The sequence below is a fragment of the Chelonoidis abingdonii genome, chromosome 15, assembly GCF_003597395.2.
Source record: "Chelonoidis abingdonii isolate Lonesome George chromosome 15, CheloAbing_2.0, whole genome shotgun sequence".
Taxonomy (NCBI): Eukaryota; Metazoa; Chordata; order Testudines; family Testudinidae; genus Chelonoidis; species Chelonoidis abingdonii.
The window spans coordinates 30,795,883-30,815,783 of record NC_133783.1 but is presented as its reverse complement, the minus strand read 5'-3'; the positions used below and the strand labels follow the sequence as shown (position 1 = coordinate 30,815,783).

General features: G+C 39.8%; 1 protein-coding gene across 1 annotated transcript in view; it reads right to left on the bottom strand.

Moving 5' to 3' along the window:
- PTEN (phosphatase and tensin homolog) overlaps positions 1 to 19,469 on the bottom strand; it is a 105,813-nt gene extending 86,344 nt beyond the window's left edge. The window contains exon 1 of the mRNA XM_075072683.1: positions 19,302 to 19,469. Coding sequence (XP_074928784.1) covers positions 19,302 to 19,380 — 79 coding nt within the window. The 5' untranslated portion in view covers positions 19,381 to 19,469. The remainder of the gene's footprint in view (positions 1 to 19,301) is intronic.
- Between the last annotated feature and the right edge of the window lie 432 nt (positions 19,470 to 19,901).

Sequence of the window (19,901 nt, the reverse complement as noted above, 5' to 3'; positions counted from 1 at the left end):
CTCAGCCCACTGCCACTCAGGAGTTCCGTCTGCCGGTTCCTGCCAGCCAGGATCCCAGCTGCTGGACCTGCTCAGCCCGCTGCTGGTCTGGGGTCCCAGCCCTGCTCACATACAATGGGTACCCACCTCCTCCCTGGCTCTGACCCATTCTCTTCCTCTCTCTGTACTTAGCTGAGGGTGAGAGTGCACTGAACACAGGGCTGGGGGTGAAGGCCAGGAGCTAGAATGAGGGAGGGGGCTCAGGATTGGGACAGGAGGTTTGGGTGTGGGGCACTTACCTGGGCAGCTCCCATTTGGTGCGAGGGTGCAGATGGGAATGTGGGGGGTGGTGATGTAGAAGTTCCTGTTTGGTACTCAAGGTGGGGTTGGGGATGTGGAGGGTGCAAGAGTCAGGATGTCTGGGGTGCATGGGGGCTGGGTATGTGGGGGTGCAAGAGTCAGGGCAGAGGGCTGGGGGCATTGAGGGGGTGCAGGTGTGAGGGCTGGGGGGGATGTGTGGGGGTGCCAGAGTCAGGGCCAGGGTCGTGGGGTGGGGGGTGAAGAACTCAAGCAGGGGCTGAGTGTGTATGGAGAGGTACAGGGCTCGGGCCTGAGGGTGTGTGCAGGGCTCAGAGCAGAGGGTTGGAGGGGATATGCCTCTATTCCATACACCCCCCTTCCCCAAGGCCCACCCCCACTCCTTCTCTGCTTCCACCAGGAGCAGCAAGCACGCTCAATCTGCTCCTTCCCGACCCCCTCCCTCGCAAGGACCATCAGCTTATCGGCCGGCAGGGCAGGAGGGTCAGAGGCGGAGGAGGGGCAGGAACCCAGCACATTATAGGAAAAGGCAAGGGAGCTGGCAGGACCCAGCTTCTGCCCCTTGCCCCCGTAGAGGGGAAGCAGAGGGCGGAGAAGAGTGGGCTGGGTAGGATTTTTAATGGCACGCTGCTGCCTGACAGAGTCCCAGCAGGCAGCAGCGTGCAGTTAAAAATCGTCTCATGTGCCATCTTTGGCACGCGTGCCATAGGTTGCAGACCCCCTGCTCTACAGCAATTAGAGGCTAATAATTATAAGTAAGTGGTTCATGGACATAGTTTGACCAGTTAACAGTAAGTTACTCAACTAGCTAGCTTTTAAATTAGCATACTCAATTACCTTCTCCATAGGTTTCGGAAGCATATTATAAAACCATATTCCTGTTACAGAACTGTTTTGTTCACAAAAATGCTTATAGTCTGCATCCTGCACTAAAAAGTTCACCTATGACAACCGACTGTTCTAAAACAAGCCAATTTGTAAACATATAACACAACTGCCCTCATAAAAAGACTAAGCATATGTACTAGAGTGGGAGGGATAGCTCAGTGGTTTGAGCACTGGCCTGCTAAACCCAGGGTTGTGAGCTCAATCCTTGAGGGGGCCACTTAGGGATCTGGGGCAAAATCAATACTTGGTCCTGCTAGTGAAGGCAGGGGGCTGGACTCAATGACCTTTCAAGATCCCTTCCAATTCCAGGAGATAAAATAAAATTAATGGAGATATCCTATTTTAAAAATCAATGTTTTAAAAAAAATCAAAAAATTCTGTTTTATTTAAATCAGGTTTTTTTGATAGATTTTTTCCTCAAAAAGCATTTTATCTGAAGATAGTTTTAATTAAGATACATTATAGCTCAAACATATCATGGAATAGGGATTATAAATTCTAATTCCATAGTATGAGACAATATATTCATGTAATGTTTAAGAATAGTTTTGTAAATGAGTTCCAATAGTTCATGGATTAGGGACCCAATCTTACGGGGTTCCCAGGGCTTCTGTATAGATTATTTAGGTTAATCTTTCTATTTTCCCAATGAGACTCAGTGCTCAGTCTAGAAGATACCATCAGAGATACTTAGTTTTGCAGGTCTCAAAACTGTGGATGTGTGTCTCCAGAGATAACATGCTTGTTAACAGCAAAAATGTTTTTAAATAAATAATATACAGCAGTGAGACATAATGGACTTCAATTCTATTGTCCCTCTGCAAACTTGTGTACACAGAGTCAATCCCTTACCTCTCTCTAATAATGAAAAGTTTCAAAAAGTTCAATGAATAGAAGATTGTTGGGGGCAGAATAGATCTGGACAAGGAGAAGTCTGGAGATAAATGGGAGAAGGAAGCTACAGGCAGTAGAAACAAAAGTGAAACTGTTTGAGCAACATATTCCAGAAGACTTGAAGTCTTTCTCAGCATAGCCTTCATTGATTTGAGATCTACTATAACATTCTCTCACTAGAAGGGGAAATCTATAACAGCAGCAGCATTAAGACCCAGTTTGGGTCTCACCTATCTCTGACTTGTGAAGAATATGTATTAAGGTTGTAACAGCCAACAAGAATGCACTTTTATGCACAAATCCATGATTAAATTGAGTCTTCCTGACTAGTGATTTAAATCATGATTTAAATCAAATCCACCCTGATATGCACTAACATATGCAAAATCAAATTAGTATTTATCATTTTGCTATATAACTAAGAGTAAAGCTTTCTATTAAACAACTATTTCTCCAGCTCAAGAGTATATCCAAGTTTTGCATAAGGATTATAAAAAATATTTAGTAAATGCAATGCTGCAGTATATTGTATGAAACAACCTTAAGTACAGCAATTCCTCTGCATCTACAACTGGGAATAAACACTGTACTTAAACAGTAATTTCCCTCTAACTCAAACACACTTCAGATAGTTTGCAAACTAATTCACTCTTTAAAAAAAAACCTAGTTTGCGCTACTCCAAAAAACACATTTGAAAATATTCATTCACACAATCATGATGCCATTATTCTCAAGACAGAAAAATATCCAAAACAATGAAAACTATCGTTCTCTCAGTCTAAGCAACTACTTTCCAGGATTTCTATATGGAGTAATCTGCAGATTAAACAAAAGATTATAGGTAAAGCTATATTTTAGTTACAGTTCTGTTTAGTAAAAGTTATGGACAAGTCACGGACCGTGACCAAAAATTCACGGGCCCGTGACCCATCCATGACTTTTATTAAAAATACCTGCCCTGACTAAAACTGGTGGGGGGGCAGTCCAGGGGCACCACAGATACTGGGGGAGGTGGCCCAAGACCCCCACTGGTGCTGGGGGGAGGGAGGTTGATGAGGCTTCTTATCCAGCTCTGCATCCCTGCAGCTCATAGGCGGCAGATGTGGGGGCAAGGACAAGGGGCTCCACTGCTCCCGCCAGAAGCGCTGGTTGCCACAGCTCCCACTGGCCAGGAACTGCAGCCAACCCGAGCTCCAGGGGCGGGGCCTAGGAGTGCAGGCAGTGCAGAGACCCCCCCCCCCTCCACCGCCTAGGAGCTGCAGGGGGGCCATGCAAGTTGGAGCCAAGGAGCCCCCCACCCCGAGTTAAGCGCCCTAAACCCGCACTCCCCAACTCCCTGCCCCTAGCCCAGAGCCTCCTCCCCCATACTTAAATTGCTGCTGCTGGCCCAGGGACTGCCTGACTCAGTCATGGAGATCACAGAAAGTCACAGAATCCATGACTTCCGTGACCTGTGACAGACTCGCAGTCTTAATTATAGGCCATAAAGAGGACAGACCAAACAGAGCATCCAAGCAATAATGATATTTAAAATGTGCAAGCTAATGGATATATTGTTTCAAATAGCATACATGGTCAAACAAAGGTACAGGCGGGAAAGAGTTGTAACCTGGACCAGTTCATTTACAGATTCCCGGTTTACACAAACTCTGCCCCTACTTTCCTACACCATTAATTAAACCCTCCCATGCGGTGAGGTCAACCTGTCAGTTTCCAAGCAGTACAAGTTTCTTCAGTATCCAAGATACTTATAGATCAGGGGTGGGCAAACTATAGCGTGCGGGCTAGATTCAGCCCATCAGGGCTTTGGAACCGGCCTGTAAGGTTGCCAGCAGAGGGCTCAGCGCGCTGTCCGTGCCTGCAGGCACCGCCTCCCGCGGTTCCCATTGCCAGGAACTGAGAACCGTGGCCAATGGGAGCTTCAGGGGAGGTACTCATAGGTGAGCGCAACACACAGAGCCATCTGCCCTCCCTCCCGTAGGGGTTGCAAGGATGTGGAGCCGGCCACTTCCAGGAGGGGCGCAGGGCTAGAGCAGGTAGGAAGCCTGTCTTAGCCCCACTGCCAAACCGGAGCTGCTCAAGGTAAGTGCCGGCCCGAACTCCTGCCCTGAGCCTCCTGCCGCACCCTGCACTCCTACCCTGAGTCCCTCCGACACCCCAATCCCTTGCTCTGAGTCCCTTCCTGCACTCCCTCCCACACCCCACACTCCCTCCCACACCCAAACTCTACATTCATGGCCCTGCATGCAATTTCCCCACGCAGATGTGGCCCACAGGCCAAAATGTTTGCCCACCGGTTCTAGATGTTTACATTGACTATGGTTAAATCTAACACTCCTTTATTTTAAGGATATGGACTGTATGTGCCACAAATCAATTTTTGAACAGCAGAGATAGCTGACTGAAGTTTAAACAGTTTCATCAGAGAATTTCTCATTCTAGGCTGAATTCCACCATCTTTAGTCATGTTGAACATACTTCACTATGCATGTAGCTCCATGGAAGCGAAGTGGGTTACCTGCGGAGTAACGTAATGACAGCAGACCCTCACTAAAATGCGGGATTTGGGATCCATGCGCGGTACCGTGTTAATGCAGGGACCAAATTATAGTGGGGAATGCGTTAACAAATTCCAATGAAAGTAATTAAATTTGGGATTCAAGCCGCAACGACGTTATAAACGAATTCACGCTATATAGACATGCATTCTAGTGAGGGTCCGGTGTATTTGAATCTTGCCCGTAATAAGCAGAGTACGACTGATCATAGATTTTACTAAAACTTCAGTTATATACTCAACTGCTTAGACACTTTTCCAACCACAGCAGTGCAGGGAATCCATGCCAGATTTCCATGCCCAAGTGACTTAATGATAAAGAAATCTTGAAATTAGTGAAATTCATTGCAATCCAAGTACCATTTGAATTCTGAAGCTCTCTGAAGAAACTGAAAAGAGAACCCATGAATCTAAAGATGCAGAAACTTAGCTTTCACACATTTCAAATATTGATTTTTATTATTTCTGGAAATGCCTCAAAGAAAAAAATCATGCTAAAGAACACAATTGTTTAACATGAAAAGTAGAACTAAATAAACCTGGTCAAAACGTACTGTCAAATAACTTTGGACAAATGCATCCTCATATTACAAGAGACTATTCTGAAGTAATATGGCAATAGTGCATAGACAAAAATTCATGCACTTGCTTACAGTAAATGAAGCCACCTATGCTTTTGAAAAGGAGTCTCAATAAGATGAAATATAAGTTAAATTGCATGCACTGATTAATATTAAAGAGTATACAATTTGTTTTAAAGTTTTTAAAATCTCCCCTGAACTCACCATACACATTTCTTACTCTTACCCTCAAGAAAAAGAAAAAGATTTTCTAAAAAAATTTTCTGCAGTGAGAGTCTAAATTCAAGGCCTAAACTGCGTTTAAATGCATTTAAAAAAAAAAAAGCTACCATTTTGCAAAGCAAAATTACTGGAGCCTCAAGATTAACTGTGGGCTAGATTTTATTTTTCAGATGGCATGGAGAGAAGAAAAATGGGGAACTTTATTTAGCTACAAATGTGAAAGCAAATAATACACCTTAACCCAGGTGAGGGCAAATTTTTGGCCCAAGGGCCACATTGGAGTACAAAACTGTATAGAGGGCTGGATAGGGAAGGCTGTGTCTCCCCAAACAGCCTGGCCCCCACCCATCTGACCCCTCCCCACCTTCTACCCCGACTGCCCCCCTCAGAACCCTTCACCTCTCCAAGCCCCCCTTGCTCCTTGTCTCCTGACCACCCCCTCCTGGGACCCCACCCACTAACCCCCCTACTCTCCATCCCCTGCCGCCCTAGAACCTCTGCCCTATCCAACCGCATCTGTTCCCCATCCCGACTGCCCCCCAGGATCCCCTAACTAACATTTTCATAGTTTTCTCTTCTCATTGCCAGTTCAACACTGTCTACTTAACATCAGGATACCTTGGAAAGAAAAATTAGTAGTGTAAGCCTCAAGTTAAGTTTCAAAGACATCATCAATAAAATCTTCTCTAACCAAAGATTCTCCTAATCTGCTACCTGATAAAGATATTAAGAGTAAAGTATTTCCCTAACGTTACGCTGACAAACTTATAAAAAGGAAGTTCAGCTCTGACAATTTTATTTACCAGGGCAGTCTATTAATCACAGTTAACGCCTGTGATTAACTGAAAACAAAATTAATTAATTTTAACATGTTAACCTCTGGCTGGGGAGGGAGGCAGCAGTGGCAGCCCCAGCTCAGGAGCTCTGCAGCCAGCAGAGGCTGAAACCCCAGCTCTGCCAACAGCAGGGGAGGGAGGGAGGCTGGAGCCCTGTTTAAAAATATAGAAAACCTCCAAAAATATTTAAATAAATGGTATTCTATTATTGTTTAACAATGCAACTGAAACTGCGATTAATCACAATTAATTTTTTAACACTTGACAGCCCTAGTATTTACATATTTCTTTGTATATAAAATTCTCAAATACACAGCAAGTTCAAAATGTACACCAAAGTATCTCCTGAATGAACAGGAGAGCATTCAACACATGTAAATCAAAACTGGCAATATAACAGAATTACACTGGTAATAATAGCAAATATTACGATGAAAAAGTGATGCTTCCCTGATAGTAAGACAAACAGAAGATAAAATGTGAAAAAGAAACATACAAGTGAATTACTTGTATATCACAGCGTACTCTTTTATAATTGTATTTCTGGATTTGACAGTAAATAGATTTCTTTATTCCATAACCTTGAAATAATTCCCAAAATGGAAAGAAAATTTTTCATTTTTAAAAAAGAAGTTGAGATTTGTGCTATTTCTAGAGGAACAAACCATAAATAATGTAACAATTAGGAACAGTTGTAATTAATTTATAACATGGTCTTATTTTCCTCTGTAGTTACATCTGAGCGTAAGTCAACAATTAAAGGGCATGCAGTATAATTTTTTTTTCTTTCAAGTATTTTAATACATTTGTTTAAGCAGTTCCATTTAGGGTGAGTTGGTGTTTGACTATAGCTAAAATCAGAAAAAACAGATGAAGTTACTGAACAAAATTCTTATGTTATGGAACAGTAAATAATGAAAGTAGGCCTAATAAGTTACCCTGAAATATTTTCCAATAATTAAGATGCCCTTAAATCCACTCCCAAGAGAGTTGCAAACACATGCACAACTAAAGTCTTATTTGTCAGAGAATTCTCTTTTAAATCAACAAAATTAGAGCTTTAAATCATTAAGATTACCTAAAGAATTATATGATGTATGATTTTTATACAAAATACACTTTTACACATTTTCTTTCACAGGTAATAATTACCTATACAACAAGTGGCAACCAAATGGCAAGTTCTGTATGGTACTTATAAACCATACTAGAAAGTCCATAGAAAGTTTACTTTCTAAATAGAGGATTTTCAGTGTATGCACATTTTGTAAACTGTTAATTACTTTTTTAAAAAAAGTCTAACATCAACACATGCTCCTTCGAATATGGGGTAACAAAAAAAAGCCATCATTCTTTCTAGATTCATAAGTTTTTTTCAGTCTCTATAGACACACACAGAGGCAGCACATTCTTTAGAAGTAACTAAAGGTATGTCTACACAGCAGCTGAGAAGTGTAATTCCCAGTGCAGAAAGTCAGTCACATGCTAGTTCTGCTCAAGCTAGCATCTAAAAATACTAGCATGGCCACACTGGCACAGGCAGCGGCACTGGCTTACTGACCAAGCATGTAACACAGGGGAGGTGCCTGAGTTGCCGCCTGTGCTGTTGCTGCCACACTGCTATTTTTAGGCACTAACCTGAGAAAAGCCAACATGGGTATGTCTACCCATATTGGGAATTACACCTCTCAGCTGCTGTGCAGAAATACCCTAAGACAGATACAGGTCTTGACAAATCCACCTGGCAAATCACCAATGGAGAGAAGACAACTTCCTGATAAGTGAAAGCCATCTCTCACCCAATCCTACGGATCTTAAACTTCCATATAGAAAAAAAATTACATTTTTAGCCTTCATGATTTCAAACACGAAACCGGTGTAATCACTGCTGTGCTTTCTTCCTGAGTCTGCAGACAGTCTGAATTTAGAACTATAATCTGTCAAAGACCCAAATCTTAGGCAGAGCACGTATCCTAAGCAAATTAAGTGTGCACTGGGGTCAGTCCCCATGCCATCACCTCACAGCAGTAGAGTCACCATTTGCTGGAATAGTCTCGATGTTTCTTTTGCTCCATTGTGTAAAGGAAATGGTCACTGGATTCCATGACTACCGCCAAATCCTAGCTGTATGAGGTGCATAGGGTTGCATAGCTGGACCTCAATGGTACACAAAGTGTGCAAATCCTCTACATGAGCTACCAAAATTTTCATCTCAACCTCTGCACCGCTAAATCCTACTGATTCAAGAGCAGTGACAGATAAGGGACAGGATTCACCCCTAAAGTGACATCCACAAGCATTCTCTAAAGCAGATTTAAAGAAGTTTGGCTGTACCTCAAGCACCAACGAATGTGTGTGTCTTTTTTTGGCTGTTCCTAATTAAAAAAAAAAATGCACTGAGCTGCACTGGGCATGCATCTACAGAAGTCTGTTGCCACTCATGACATTTGCCAGTTGGCAGTACTATCCTGTACACACACTCCCTATTTAGATACAGGCTGCATTCCCGTTGGTTGGTCTGCGACACATAATCAGCTTGCTATTTTTCAGTGACTCTGGATGGTCAGGAAGTAGAAGGGAAATGAACAGGAAGGAAGTTCTTCAGAAAGTAAAGGAGGATTCCTTGTAGCCAACCAGCTGCACTTTGCCAGCTCTGCCATCTGTGACTTAAAGAACAAGAAGAGAGAGTCTCAGATGTGGTTTATTAATAGGACAATTTTGAGATTTAGGGGTAGCATTTTAATCTTTTAATATCTGTTTTCAGTTCAAATCCTTTTTATATTTTAAACTGAAATTTGTAGCATGTAATTTAAGCACAGTAAGCAATTCTGTTTATCTATACTATAAGCATGGGAGAAAATCTTCTATTTACAAAATGTCATGTAAATAAAAATGTCTAATTGGAGTACAAAGGCTACAAGCAAGTTCTATTTTATAGTAATGTGGGAAACCATGCACGAAAAAGATGGCATGAGTTCCTCTGGAAAGCTGATAAATTCCCTAAGAAGTGGTTGCTGATGTTACAGAATGTGAATGAGATTCTCTCACCACCAAGAGAAATAATCAATAAGAAATTAAAATAAAAAAAAGTCCAACAAACCAAGCAACAGCATGACTACATTACTCAAACTCCAGGAAAATCTAGCTCAACAAGGAAAACTAGTTAGCATAAAAGCAGCTAGAAGGATATGTCACTTCCGGTACAACTGTTCAGTTCTACAAGGAAATATGTATGTGGCCCCAACAACAAAAAGTCTGGGTAGATGTTTCTGGCAAAGACAAAGCGCATACGTACAATCAAGAATGTTAATCTCTTCAGGTCATATTCAAGAATAATATGTTCTTCTACTCTTTACTCATTTTAGCCTGCAAGACCAGCACAGCTAAGAGTGAGCTACATTGTATTCCTTCTTAGCCAAAAAGAATTTCTAGGCTAGAGAGTTGCATCTTTCTGATAGCTGCTTTCAAGTTAACATATCCACGCTTTGTATCACTGTTCTTAGCAAGGACTAAAATACAGATAATTTTATAGAAGTCCCAAAAGATACCAAAACTTTCATAAATAGGGAAAAATACAAAAACACATATCAGCCTGGAGGACAGAAACATTTTGCATGAAAAGTTTTGTGAAATCTAATTTAGGGATTTACAAGAATTTTCTGCTATTAACATCCTTAACCATAACTTCCTCTGGAAGATCATTAATACAGAGACAAAAGCAGGAATGCAAAGCAATCTTCAATACCAGATTGGGGGTGGAATACACTTGTTTTATTCTAATGAAGTCTAGTGACTGGAGTTATTTTTGATACATTTGTAATACTAGATCAAAAACAGTATGTTAGCTGCTAAATCAAGCACTCAATTTAGGTAAAGCAGGATTTACAATTCTCTGCAACTTTATGCATCCATGTAGTGTACTGAATGATGCAGGGATCTTGCAAGAAAAAAAAATGTGACCCTGTAATTAAGAACTGTATTATAGTGCATATGTTCAAGAGAGCAGAATTAGTAGGGTCTGAACATTGCACTTCTGAGTCATAACACAGATTTCTACCACTTGAGTCACAGGACTATCCTACATTAAAAACTGTCCACATGACCCTTATTCAAATCACCTGCATACATGCATTCTGATAATGTTTAATTGCGTGATTGTGTACTTTTTTCCTACTGAACTTCATCCACCTACTTCATGGCATGGGCAGTGAAGGACTGCTGCAAGAACAGAAACGGTGTTAACTTATGTTACAATCAACTAAGGAAGGTCTTAGAAGTTAATACAGATTAAGGTATGGCGTGAATTTAAAGCCCAGAAACTATTCCTGAATCCACTACCAAATCACATTAAGCTAAACCAGAACAAGGCACTCATTGCCAAATAAAAGCATGCCTACACATGGAATTATGGAGAATAGCTATTCTGGAATAACTTCATTTGTAGGGTTCATCTACACTTAGAACACTGCAGCAACACCACTATAGCACTTCAGTGAAGATGCTACCTATGCCAATGAGAGGAGGCCTTCTCCTGTTGGCATAGGTCAACAGGAGAATTCTCCCATTAACCTAGTGCTGTCTACCCGGAGGGGGAGGTCGGGTCATTTTATCTGAGTTGCCCAGGGTTGTAGACTTTCACACCCGAGTGATACAGTTATATTGACCTAATTTCCTAGTCTAGACCAGGCCACAGACAACCTTACAACCCTGGAGAAATGGGTTCTATTGCTGGCTCTACCTCAGGACTTCATATGTGATGTTAGGCAGAACTAGGGTAATGTATACACAGAAAGGTCCTGAATTAAGACTGCATAGGAAAAAAGCAACCTTAATCCTGGCATTTATGTTTTTTAGTACAGTATGTATTAATGTTGATACCAAACTACATGAATATCCATACTGATATACAGAGATTAAAAACTATGGAAAATTCTCCCCCCCAGGAAAAACTAATCTGAGGTTTTTTCCTACACTGCATAACCCACCAACACACACACACACACCATGAAAACCAAGGAAATAATTAAGTCATTCAACATCCTTGCTACACTCTATTTACTAGTTCCTCCTCTTGATCTCAACTATCACTCTAGCATCATCTCTACCCTAACCACCAAAGACTAATGTACAAACTTCATTCTACTTGCATACATACAGATTTCAATTCTGCAATTTCTATGTATAAATAACCAAATTAGAGTTAACAGACCCCCTCATCACTTCCTAAACATTACAGAAAAACATCTTCCAGCCACTATTTGCAATTAGTTACTGTATCATTTACACAAACTGATAAAAAAACATGTACAGAACTACACAAAATGTAATCATGAAAGAAACACCAACAGGATACCAAGGCGAATATATATATACACATAACCAATAAACCAGGTTACAATACTGAGCAATCAACACACACTAGACTGAGAACGAAGGGGTTATGAAACGCACCTCAGGGGTGTTCATACTGTGTTTAAAAAAAACAAAACACAACACTTACCTGTTATTCCCTTGCTTTTTATGGCTTGCACTGGTCGGGGATACAGTCTATTACTATTAAAATTTCTTATGTGGTAACGTTACACATAGTGCAAAGGGCCTAAAAATACTAACTTTAGATTTATCAGTAGGTTGTTTAATTTCACTTTTTTTGTGCTGCATTAAACGTGGTGCCTGACAACAATGATTCAGGCAAATTCTGTCATTTCATTATAAAGACTAAGTTCAACAAAGGCAGAAACTTCATATACAGAAGTCTTGCCTAAGAATAATATTAATTTTTTGAAGGGCAATATATTCTGTATGGTTTTAGCTCATATGCTGGAAATTTCCCTTTTTCAAATATTTTTTGCTTCCTGAACTACAGTAAGTCCTCACTTAACATTGTAGTTATGTTCCTGAAAAATGCTACTTTAAGTGAAATAATGTTAAGCAAATCCAATTTCCCCATAAGAATTAATGTAAAAGGGGGAGGGGGTTAGGTTCCAGGGAATTTTTTTCACCAGACAAAAGGCATTATATATTTATACTGTATAAGTTTTAAATAATTTTCAACAATTTAATATTGTACTCACCAATGATGATTGTGAAGCTTGGTTGAGGCAGGAGAGTAGTGGAGTCGGGGTATGGGGTCTTGCTCCGCTCTGCCTGCCTGGCACTCCTGCCAAGGAGCGGGGTCACGGCATGGGGGCTTTCACCGCTCCACCCAGTGTTCCAGCTGGGGAGCGAATCTGGAGTACTGGGGCTTGTACCGCCCACCCAGCTTTCCAGCCAAGGGCACATGGGCTAGCCCCACCCCACCCGCCCAGCATTCCAGCCAGGAAGCGTGCAGGCCCCGGAGACAACTCCAAACAGAAGCGCAGGGGGGCAGAATGGGGCGAGCCAAACAACCTTATAACAGAACATTGTGTGACTTTAAACAAAGTACGTTCTCTAATAGATGAGCAATCTAATAATGAATTACTGTGCTACAGTAAGTCACATAGGCCACTTCCATAAATTAGTATATTCTCATCAAGCTATGAGAAATTTCTGTACTCAGATTGCCACAGATCAAGATAATACAAATACACACATGTAATTATGCTTTCCTCTGGCATAAATCAAAGGTACTTAAGTGCTTCTGAAAATTATTTAACACATAATAAAAACTATGAAAGTTTTTCTAAATAAAGTAACTGCTACCCACACATCAAACATTACACTTTGGAAAGTTTCAATAGAGTTACTACATAATCATTAAGTGTACTGAGAATAACCAATTATGCAATGACCAAAAAAAAAAATCTTTACTAAGAGAGCTATTAGTCAACAATCAACAGATATGAAGAGACCTCACTCGTATTTCTATCTATGCCATGCTGCAGCAATAGTAACCAGCCCCAATGTTTCACACGCTCCATATACAGGGATATATTCTTCCCAGAGACAGCTGAGTAATATATTCTTTGAAGTTAACAAAAGTAGTTACATGCAACTATCTGAGGACAGAACTAAGGCTTAATGTTCAGACATTAGTGTGATGTGTATTCTATCTAGCAATTTGTAAACATCCATAAAGAAGACAACACTCTCAAAGGCTGAAGTTTAACCCATCCATTGACATTTTACTTTAAAACAAAGGCTTAAAGGGTGGGATTTTCAAAACTGCTCAGCATTGGCCTGACTCCACTCCTACTGAAGTAAGTGACCAAACACCAGTAGTCGAAATTTATGAAAATTCCACTATAAAGTAATATGGTTTAAATAACCTTTCAAAAGCAAGCAGAGTCAGAATTAAGACAGCTAGTTGTACAGCTCAAATGGTACTGCAGATATCTCCCAGGAGTTCATAATTTTGTACAGTGCACTAGAATATATAATCAATGTTTAGTTAACATAGTTGCAGCCTTGAGCTTAAGTTTCCCTAGTCTGTTTAAACCAAATTTCAATTTTAGTATACATCTGCTCAGCTAAACCCTGCAACATTTTATACATTACAGGGCAGTACCCATTTTAATACAAAATTAGACAAATCCATTACATATTCCAAAACTACTTGTCCAACTAAGATTGAGTAATATTTGAGAGCATACAATTTCACTAAAGACAATTTTACTATTTCTTTTTTTAAAAAAATCATTATCTTTCAGGCATTTACAAGTTATTCACTGTTCCTCTGTATTCATTTCTCTCATGCTTGAACAGAAGAATTCAAACAGAACATTAGCCATCACTTGACTAGTAGCTACAAGTGAACACATGGAAGAAGAGCTGGCAGCTTCTGTCCATTTAACAGTGTACACAGGTAATTTGTTAATTTTTAACTTTATGTTTAGCTTGTGCAAACAGTCTTCAGAAAAGCTGCACATTGACTAAAATCATTAGACAAAGCAGAAATAAAGCAGTTCCTCGTGAAGTTGGCACTATCATACCATTTATAGAACAGGAAAATACTAAGAGCCAAGCTATAATTTGAATGAAAATACACTGTCTCCCTTCTAATACAACACAAAAATGCTGAGCTCAAAAGTGCATTTTTTGCAAAAGCAATTACTGAAATACATATTTTGTATGGGTTTTAATTACCAAAACAGTGCTATCCATTAATACATAATACAAAAGTGGTAAAGTTAAATAATCTTCCTCACAAAAAGATAAGGGCTCACCTAATCAGTGGTTGGGGGGGCGGGGCGGTGTTAGAGCACAAATTTCTATATCTAACAGCACCTGGTTATCTAACTTAGGTACTTATATGGTACCACAGTACCTGGACATGTCAAAATCTTTTTATTCTCAACACATGCTACTGTGAAGTAGAGAAGTACTATTAACACATTTTACAGATTGGGAAAATGAAGCAGTGATTTACCCAAAGTTCACTCAAGAAGCTAGTGGTGGACCAGGAAATCGAAGCAATATTTCTTGGCTAATGACCCAACACTCTTCTGGTGCACATTTAAAAATAATAGCTATTAAGTACAATACTACAAGAGGGTATACGAGTAATTCAGTGACACCGAAACTAATTTTTCATGATCAAAATGCAACTTCCTAGACAATTCTCCAAGAGCAATTCCAACCTGTCAAGCTTTTAATATTGCTAAGCAACATAATGCATACCTAAACACAAATATTTTTTCACCAGTAAATTTAGTAAATGCAATGATTTACTAGTACATTTAGGAATCACGAATTATATAGGGAATTTTAGTACCTTTGTATCAACTAAAACCTTCCATTACAAAATATTTAATAAGAATCACTATATTGTGCCTCAGTTATAAAGACTGACTATCTAATTAAATGCAACCTCAAATATTGGTTCTAATTTAAATGGAATATTAGATTTTAAAATATTTGATAATTAAGACATCACACTGTTACTTCGGATTTATTTTCCTAAAACCAAGCAGCAATAATTTATGGTGAAGTTATATGATCATTTTAAGATTTTATTCAAAAGTGCACAATACTCTGACAGTAGAACTAAGAGGAAAAATTTAGTTAATTACATCGTGAAACTTCAGCTCAGAATTTTGATTTAAGTAATCAATATATGCACAATTATTTTTAAATGTAATAATAGTAAGAACTTTTATAGGAGTTCATTGACATTAATATGCATAAAAGTCACTATCTACACAACTGAGGTCCTAGTCCTGCTTCAGGATCAGTACAGGTGTCCTTGCTAGCTGATCTCAATGCAGTATGAAACTTTGGTGTGAAATGAACATTTTAAAATGCAGTGATCATAATCTGCCTGACTGAAGCTGTGAACTGGTATGTAATATAGGCATCAACAAACCATATTTTTTTAGACTTCTTAACTGACTGATAGTTCCACAAAAAGTTTTAAATAACTTTCTACAGACTACATCTAAAACACATGCATTCAATCCAAGTTACATTAGACAGTTCTACACAATTGTTACCACTTAACTTTCATCAACCATAGCAAATTTAAAAAATTAAGAACGTAGTTTCAGAAATAACAGGTATTCAAGCACTGTAAAATTATTCAAAAATACAGTTAAGGTGTCACTGTATGTTAAAGGGAAACCAGTAATATAGAAAAGTTATATTTGTCCCTTGCCCTCCATCTACTATTTCACAAACCATACTTAAAACTGTTCAAGCTGAAGTAGAGACAAATATGGTAGAAGGAATCAGAGAGGGGTAAAAATATTTGATATTACTTTTAACTTTTTTTAAATGAACGGATATAATGTTGAATACTTCCCTTTCTACCACTATTCCAAGGATGTAAAAACTTCCACAAATGGTGCATGCTGAAGTGTGACATAAGAAATTTGTTTAGCCGTTCAACCTGTGTAATGGGTAAAAATCAGTGTAATCGGTAAAAATCAGTGTAATCAAGTTAGAATCCTCTTTCTGCATAAATAATCTATTTATCATATGACACTTGTTAAGTGATTAGTTTATGTTGTTTTGCTCATATAACATAATACCAACATATAAAAGCATCTCTGGTATTAAACCTGTGATGTGATCACTACCCATACACAATTCCAACTCATCCTCAAAAGAACATTTTGTTGTTGAAAAGGACTTTATGGCCTGTAAAATATGTTTAGCAATGTGTAAGCTATGTAAATCTATGTTAGTTTTAAAAGGAAAAGACATCCTGACTTCTGACATTAAAAACACAAGAAAAATCAAAATCAAAAAGCTGACCCACAATCATATGATCATACACCTCCTTCTGTGCTACATTTAAAAATCTAGTCTTTCCTTCTCAAAGTTATGAGCCATCTCTCTACCCACAAAAAAAGTTAACTCAACTAAGATTAGTTTGCAGTTACATGTATAAAGACTGATTAAGTTATATAGTGAGAACTTAGTACTAACTACCCCACTAATAACTTTGTCAAAGGGCTACCTTGTGAAGCCTTCACAAAAGTCATGATAAAATCAAATGCTCACCAATTTATCAGGTTTAGTATTCTAATGCATCCAATTATATTTTGTCATTCAGTACATGGAGCCTTCTTCCTTCATTATCTGTTCAGAATCTTCTACAGCAAATACAGAATCTTACGGAAAATAGCATTTCATACTATTTTGATACTAACTCCTCCGTGAAATATTCTGAACTATTTCTAAAACCAATCTTTCCATAAAACTTAAACAAGTTAAAACCAGAAGTTGGCTCTGTCCGAATTAGTTTGTCTTCTCACAAACCTCTAATGTAAACCCCCAAAAAAAAAAATAAGTCTATGAATTTTTTTTTAAGTCATCAAAGTACAAAGTAGACAAATTATGTAATAATATTGAATGTATCATGCAAAACTCTGAGCCGGATAAGTGAGAAAATTAACTAAAATTCAAGAATCTTCTTCCCAAGAAGCCAAAAATAAGTATAAGCAGATGAATAGTTAAAAAGAAGTTCTGTTTTATTATAGAAAGTCCTTCTGACATACACATTTTAGAAAAAATGTTTTAAGGACAAACCCTAAAACTGAGAAGTATGAAATCAGGTTTATTGCTATTGGTTTCCATTTTTACTATCATTATAGAAGTACACACACTATTTAGCATAACAATAAAATTGAAGTCTGTAAGTTTTATTTTAGAGCAAGAAATTAGTCTTATAGGTTTTATAATATTAACCTATATCTTGAAAATCCAGGTTTGTATTACTATCCACATCACAGAGAAATAAAAAGTTGAAAGAACTTAGAATGGAAGTCTGAAATGATAGCAACTCATTAATCGATTAGTATGTTCCCAAAACAGAATGAAAAATATTTACCAAAAAGCACAAATGCTTTACTAAGTAGCAGCTAGTGCTTTAAAAATCTAAATGGTCACTTCCTGGGATCACACATTTTGTTTAAATTGTCTTCAAAATTTTAGGCTGAGACCCAAATCAACATAATAGTATATATTCTGTACTACAGACACTTCACTCTCTCCATACAGAAGAAATCTTTTATCTCTGATGCAATTCTGCTCACATTCTGAAGAGCAATAAGCATATCTTGACTTTACTGTAAATCCATTCTAAACTCGAACCTCCTTCTGAAAATGAATACCAGTTTCAATACTTTTTAGGGCTTGAATAGCAAGTGATAAATAACGGAACTTAATTCTGATAGAATATAAGGTTGTATTGTCATGTATTAAACTATTAACACACATTCAGAGCCAAACATCTGTCCATTGCTGCTACTATACATCTGTTCAAAGGACTATGCAGTTCTAATGCTTCATAGTTTGACTTGTTAGTCCTAATAGAGTTTTAGATTACATATCCCGAACACTACATTTCTCAGGGTCCTATGTATTCAAAACATATCAGTCAGCTGGTAAAAAGAACCTCATCCCCTATGTTTGTGAAATGTCCTTACACACCTAAGCATAGGTACATTAATGCACACAAGATCTACCAGTATACAATGTCACTGAATGGACAAATTAGTATTTTTAAGAGATCAGTTTTTAAATTAATGATAGTTATTTTCTTATGTTCTTTTTTTCCATTTTCTTGTAGTCAAACATGAACTTGTTTTAGCCAAAAACTGGAAACATATGCTTTGTTCACAGTCAGTAGATATGTTGTATCTATTTACACAAAGACCCAGGTAATAGCAAATCAAAGCTACACATCCACTAAAATTATGTCTCTGATTCAAGTAGTTGAGTTACCAATTAAAAAGGCATCACTAAATGCAGCACAGTAGAACAATTACATTTTATATTTGAACTAAAAACAAACAGCAAGATAAGAGGCACTATTCTGAACATGAGCAATGAAATCACTGTAAATGGGACAGGACACCTAAGTGAGAGAAATGTCAATACAGGTCATACTAGAATGCTTTAATTTCAAATAGGTACCAGTGTTAATCTCTACAATCACCATTTGCTAAATGTAATACCCAATAACCTGCATGACATCATCATCAGGGACCAAATAACTACTCAATCTCTATTTTGAGCTCTATATGACAAAACCCAAAACACAACTATAGAGCAGGTAATGTTCATGCCCAATCCTACATCAATCAACTGGAAGGAAGACAACATTCAACCTGGGATATGCTTTTTCTATAAGAGACTGCCTCCATTTTTCACAAAACAAAGTAATACGGTTGCTAAAAATTGACCAACTTGCAATCACAATAACTGCACAAACCTAGCCACATATTTTGACTTTTTAATTTGATTTTGCTCGAAATAATTATGCCGACCATAGCTATACAAATAACACAGGCAGGCACAGTAGGTAATTGCTGTAAAGGTCTGATGCAATAGCCGTAGGTGCAGCACTCATTTTCATTTTAATCTCATCTCTATCCTGGGTGCAGGGCCTAGGCCGAGAGCTCAGCCTGCCCGCCTGGGCTCTGGCTGCACTGGGGAGCACAGCAGATTCTGTCAGGAACATGGCAGCACTGTGGAAGGGGGAGGGGAGAACAGACACGCATCCCTGCTCAGCATTAACACGACAGGTCGCTGGGGAGATGAACACGGCTCTCAGAGGAACGGCAAGCCAAGCGACAGAGTGAGCCGGGCAAGGATACAGGTCAAATCTAAGTCGAAGCCATCCTCCTGGTATCTCCTTTTGTTCCTGCTGACGATCTCTTTGATGATGGCGGTCATGTCTGGGAGCCGGGGGCTGCTCAGGAACAGCGAGGACAGGCAGGGCAGAGGCGACGGCTTCTGCAAGATGCAGACGGCCCTGGCCTTGGTTGAGGCTGGTTCCCCTCTCCCCGCTGCTGCAGCGGCGGCCGCTGGGCTCTGGACGGCGACCGGGTAATGGCTGCTGCTACTGCTGGATGGCACCGTGGACAGGGCCTGCCTCTGCGGCTCAACCCGAGGCCCGCAGGCGGCGGCGGGAGACAGGGGAAGCAGCGAACCCTCCTCCCCCTGCGGCGGCTGTTCCCGGCGGCGGCGGCGGCCCCCTCCTTCCCCAGCTGCCCCGAGCAGCACTGGAGCCGCGGCGGCGGCGGCGGCGGCAGGGTTTAGAGTCGGCCCAGGTCCCTGAATGTGCCGCCGCCGCCGCCGCCGTCTTTGAGGCGATGGAGGCGGAGAGGGGAACTCTCCAGCGCGCCGGGCCCCAGAAATGGTGACAGCGGGTCGGCCCCCCCGCCCCGCTCCCCGCCCGGGGCGGCGGCGCAGCC